This window comes from Anopheles coustani, unplaced genomic scaffold, assembly GCF_943734705.1.
Source record: "Anopheles coustani unplaced genomic scaffold, idAnoCousDA_361_x.2 scaffold_48_ctg1, whole genome shotgun sequence".
In the NCBI taxonomy this organism is placed as follows: Eukaryota; Metazoa; Arthropoda; class Insecta; order Diptera; family Culicidae; genus Anopheles; species Anopheles coustani.
Window position 1 is genome coordinate 27,825 of NW_026525432.1, and position 5,645 is coordinate 33,469.

Below are 5,645 nucleotides of genomic sequence, written 5' to 3' on the forward strand. Positions count from 1 at the left end.
TATTTTGTATCGCATACTCTACACTGCACCCCAAAATGATACCCTCTTCAAGTTTATTCTATGCCGGGCGAATACCGAGCATATGTTTTTTTTCAAAAAATACACAAACATTTTTAAGTATACAATGACTACTTTGCATAAATATTCGGCCCTATTCCGGGGAAGGGTCGTTCCCGTAGTTTGTTTACGTTTAACTGTCAATTTTTTTTTAAATGTTCGTTTTCTGTTCTACGCCAGAGTTAAACTGTTATACGCGGTAACGGTCGTTCCCGCATTGTATGGGGAAAATTTTTGCTGCTCTTTGAGCATCCGTTCAATCGTCTACCCGGGTAGATTTGGAGTTTTATTTTCAAATAACTTTTGATTGGATTGTCGTATCGGCATGAAACTTTCAGAATGACTAGAACAAATAATTTTCTATCGTTTTGCTGAACTAACATTTTCTTAAAAGGAATTTAAACAATTTTTTTGCATTATTTGGTTGACACCCCTTACTCGTACAACCGGTCAACCCGTGTTGTCTATACATTTGTATGGGAGATTCCGTTTGCCTGTACTTTAGACTTCATATCTTTTTATTGCAATATTTTGAATACTTTTTCTCATTCCGGTGAAGTAGAATTTTTTTATAAATTGTAATGAATTTTCCTTAGCGTTTCTGTGTGCAAAATTATGGATATTTTTAATCTCTTCGTTTTGTTTTTCTACGTCGCAAAGATCTTCAACTTGAATTTGAAAAAATCTAGCTTTAAATGTTTTTGGATTGTAAAGATTTTTATAAACTTCTTGGATGATTCCCATTGTTTGTTCATCGGTATGAATTGCATTAATTACGTTTGGATTTATAACTTTTTTGAATTTATCTTTGATAAAATCAGTAGTAAAATTTGGTTCAATGAAAATATGCCTTCTCAATTTCGGGAAAGGGCTTATTAGTTCGGAAGAGGAATTAGTTCCGATTTTAAATATTAGTTGGTTACGGAATACATTAAAAGGTGCTTCTGTTGAAGGGATATATGAATTATCGTCTTCATCAGCTGAGTGCTGGGTTGGTGTTAGTGAATTAATTTGTATTCTGGAAAGGGCGTCGGATACGACGTTCGATCTTCCTGGTTGGTAGCATAACTGGTAATCATGTTCCTCTTTGAATGATTTCCATCTTTTCAGCTTTGCGTTGTTGTTCTGCGGTGAAAAAGCAAATTGCTAAAACTCTAAGTCTTATTGCTTTGTTGCTTAGATATTTAACCCTTTATTTAAGACGTAAATATTGAATACAATTAAAAGGTTGTATTAAAGTTTATGTCGTCCATCCTCGGCGGTGGCACAGTTCCAAAAGAAAGGCTTTCTCCGCGCTCCGCCGAGGAAGACTTCCTTTCTCTCATCTTCTATCTTTATCTCATGTTCTATCTATTCGACTAAGCATCGGGCGGGTCAACGTTCCCCGATCGCTTATCAGCTTCGATCGAAAGCTATCAGCTGATCGAAGAGTAATGGATAAACTCATCGATCAGCTGACCGCTCTCGTTCTCCTTCCTCTCATGATGGGACGTTGATCCGACCGTACTCCTCGTGCCTCATCTTACTTCTCTAACTCACACACTGCTGTCCGTTAATTTGGCAACACAAATGTTAATGGTTGATGATCAGTATGGATATTAATTTTTGCTCCGTATATGAAATTTCTCTGTGTTTGTGGTGCACACACGATGGCAAGAGAGGTGTCTCTTTTTACAGCTTTTTAACTAATGTTTTCCTGTAGTGATTCCTCGGTATATTCTTGCAAATATTGTTTTAATATAAACTCTTCTAACAAGATTTGAACAGCTTTGTACCGTGGAGTCGCGCTTCCATCAACTAATTGTTCACCTAAACAAACAGGTATATTGCTCAGTCGACGCTGAACGAATGAGTCATTACCTTTGGTAATTACTATCGATGATGATGGATATTGCGACAAGCTTAAACCAGAAAGGCAGTAAAAGTAACAATAGTAACTACGCAAAATTCCTCCAATACTCATGCTCGTTTTTCATTGCGCCCTTTTTATTGCTTGCTGTGCTAGCTTTCGTCCGCCTTCAATACAGCAGCCTGAAGATTAATTCTACAAAACTATTACTATCCCCTTTCACTCATGGCTGTTGTCGCTACAACGTTCAACCTTCTCGAGCTTCGGGTATACCGAAATTTTTGATCATTTCCCTTAACAAACAATAAACTAGGATGGCAATAACTAGAAAACATAAGGTTAACCGTTCTACCTTAACTCGCGATGCCCTTTCGATCGCGATCAGTATGGTCAAAACTCTTTCTGCACGTCCTTTCCTGTCTTGATTCAAATTGTGTCAATGGAAAAAAAAAAATGATGGCCATCGATAGAGAATTTAAACAAAAAAACGTTCTTTTTTATAAAATGTGCGCGTACGATTTAACACCAATTAGAGTAATGATTATTTGTTGCTGAACAATATGATAGTTTAAAAACGACAATTTTCTAGAAAACAAGCATTTTGTGAAATCAAATTGAATATTTTAAAATTGCTTACTAAATCATTGTCGTAACAAGAGAAGCTAAATCACATGCATGGGATGAAATTTGTATTGGTTTGAAGTCGGTATATATAGCAAATTAAATGTCAATATGGTAATTATTATTTCAACACGCATGCTCTACGTTCGTTGACGTAAAAACAACGATTCATAAAATGCTAACTCTTCGCAGATGTATTCATTTTTGCCCAACATATTGTCGGTAGTTCAATTCAAAAATTAATAATTCATCAATCGTGACAAATATAAGAAATCGCAGGATACGCTAAAATTAATCAAAAAAATAAATTCGTCGGGCCTGGCGGGAATTTCTTATCGAGCAGCAGTTGCGGGTTCTGCTACTGCCATGTCGTTGGTTACAATTTTAGATTCCACTAAAGAAAGATATAAAAGGACGGTTTTAAACATGTTTTTAACGTATCGTACGTTGCTACATCATAACTCACCAGTTGGACTATCTTTTTCGTTCGCATTATTCTGCGCCGCTGAAACAACGTCATTCACCGTTACACTGCTGGGGGTTTTTTCTGCTTCTTGGGTAGGAGCGCTTTCCTTCAACACATCAGTAGCTCGCACTACTTCTGCTGCCGTCTCCGAAGTTACATCTTTAACTTCCGGCGTTCCGTTGCTCTCAGCTGACTTGCCGACATTTTCCTCTTTAGCTGAACTTCCAGTTTCGTCCACACTAGGCGGCAGTTGCTCCGACTCCTGGACAACAGTTTTTTCCTCATCGGTCGGTTTGACGTCGTTAGTTGGTTTAGCTTCGTCGGCCACTACTGCGGGTGGTTTATCCTCCTGCACATCAACCTCCATCGGTGTGTCGGGTGTTTTGCTGCTGTCCGACTTGCTTTCCTCAACGCCTGAATCGTTTTTCTCTTCCGTGACGGTTGTCGTTTCTTTCTGCGCCTCTTCTGTTTTAGCTGGCTCCTGCTGTTTTACTTCAGCGGCATCTTTTGTCGAGTCAGCCTCGTCCCTGACTGATTCAGCTACCGTATCCTTGGTTACCTCTTTCTCGCTATCCGCATCCTTTGCAACCGCCGTAGAAGTTTCAGTGCCGTCCACTTCCGGTTGGTCCTTATCGTCCTTACTGGATGCTTCGTTATCACCCGTCAGATCTAGTTTTTTCGGTTCCACATGGGTTCGCTTCTTGGGTGTGCCCTTGTCGGTGTTGTGGGACTCTTCTCCCGGAACTACCTCTTCCGTCGGCTTGCCCCGTTTGGAAGTGGGCGTTTGAACCCCACCTCGTGTTCGCTTTGCCGGTGGTGTTGCCGGCATCTTCTTTCTCTCATCTTCTATCTTTATCTCATGTTCTATCTATTCGACTAAGCATCGGGCGGGTCAACGTTCCCCGATCGCTTATCAGCTTCGATCGAAAGCTATCAGCTGATCGAAGAGTAATGGATAAACTCATCGATCAGCTGACCGCTCTCGTTCTCCTTCCTCTCATGATGGGACGTTGATCCGACCGTACTCCTCGTGCCTCATCTTACTTCTCTAACTCACACACTGCTGTCCGTTAATTTGGCAACACAAATGTTAATGGTTGATGATCAGTATGGATATTAATTTTTGCTCCGTATATGAAATTTCTCTGTGTTTGTGGTGCACACACGATGGCAAGAGAGGTGTCTCTTTTTACAGCTTTTTAACTAATGTTTTCCTGTAGTGATTCCTCGGTATATTCTTGCAAATATTGTTTTAATATAAACTCTTCTAACAAGATTTGAACAGCTTTGTACCGTGGAGTCGCGCTTCCATCAACTAATTGTTCACCTAAACAAACAGGTATATTGCTCAGTCGACGCTGAACGAATGAGTCATTACCTTTGGTAATTACTATCGATGATGATGGATATTGCGACAAGCTTAAACCAGAAAGGCAGTAAAAGTAACAATAGTAACTACGCAAAATTCCTCCAATACTCATGCTCGTTTTTCATTGCGCCCTTTTTATTGCTTGCTGTGCTAGCTTTCGTCCGCCTTCAATACAGCAGCCTGAAGATTAATTCTACAAAACTATTACTATCCCCTTTCACTCATGGCTGTTGTCGCTACAACGTTCAACCTTCTCGAGCTTCGGGTATACCGAAATTTTTGATCATTTCCCTTAACAAACAATAAACTAGGATGGCAATAACTAGAAAACATAAGGTTAACCGTTCTACCTTAACTCGCGATGCCCTTTCGATCGCGATCAGTATGGTCAAAACTCTTTCTGCACGTCCTTTCCTGTCTTGATTCAAATTGTGTCAATGGAAAAAAAAAAATGATGGCCATCGATAGAGAATTTAAACAAAAAAACGTTCTTTTTTATAAAATGTGCGCGTACGATTTAACACCAATTAGAGTAATGATTATTTGTTGCTGAACAATATGATAGTTTAAAAACGACAATTTTCTAGAAAACAAGCATTTTGTGAAATCAAATTGAATATTTTAAAATTGCTTACTAAATCATTGTCGTAACAAGAGAAGCTAAATCACATGCATGGGATGAAATTTGTATTGGTTTGAAGTCGGTATATATAGCAAATTAAATGTCAATATGGTAATTATTATTTCAACACGCATGCTCTACGTTCGTTGACGTAAAAACAACGATTCATAAAATGCTAACTCTTCGCAGATGTATTCATTTTTGCCCAACATATTGTCGGTAGTTCAATTCAAAAATTAATAATTCATCAATCGTGACAAATATAAGAAATCGCAGGATACGCTAAAATTAATCAAAAAAATAAATTCGTCGGGCCTGGCGGGAATTTCTTATCGAGCAGCAGTTGCGGGTTCTGCTACTGCCATGTCGTTGGTTACAATTTTAGATTCCACTAAAGAAAGATATAAAAGGACGGTTTTAAACATGTTTTTAACGTATCGTACGTTGCTACATCATAACTCACCAGTTGGACTATCTTTTTCGTTCGCATTATTCTGCGCCGCTGAAACAACGTCATTCACCGTTACACTGCTGGGGGTTTTTTCTGCTTCTTGGGTAGGAGCGCTTTCCTTCAACACATCAGTAGCTCGCACTACTTCTGCTGCCGTCTCCGAAGTTACATCTTTAACTTCCGGCGTTCCGTTGCTCTCAGCTGACTTGC

The 5,645-nt window shown here is 39.1% G+C and overlaps 1 protein-coding gene across 1 annotated transcript; it reads right to left on the reverse strand.

Annotated features, from left to right (window-relative positions):
* Nucleotides 1-2,459: 2,459 nt before the first annotated feature.
* Nucleotides 2,460-3,822, reverse strand: LOC131271303 (submandibular gland secretory Glx-rich protein CA-like). The gene is made up of 2 exons (XM_058272703.1): nt 2,994-3,822; nt 2,460-2,921 (listed from the first exon to the last, which is right to left on the reverse strand). Exons 1-2 carry the CDS (start codon nt 3,820-3,822, stop codon nt 2,860-2,862), a joined length of 891 nt encoding a protein of 296 aa, XP_058128686.1. The 3' UTR covers nt 2,460-2,859.
* Between the last annotated feature and the right edge of the window lie 1,823 nt (nt 3,823-5,645).

Excerpts from the sequence above, each read along its gene's own strand:
- LOC131271303 (XM_058272703.1), bottom strand. The coding sequence starts at position 3,822 with ATGCCGGCAACACCACCGGCAAAGCGAACACGAGGTGGGGTTCAAACG. Across the intron at positions 2,922-2,993 it reads CGAAAAAGATAGTCCAACTG|TGGAATCTAAAATTGTAACC; the intron begins GTGAGTTATGAT and ends ATCTTTCTTTAG.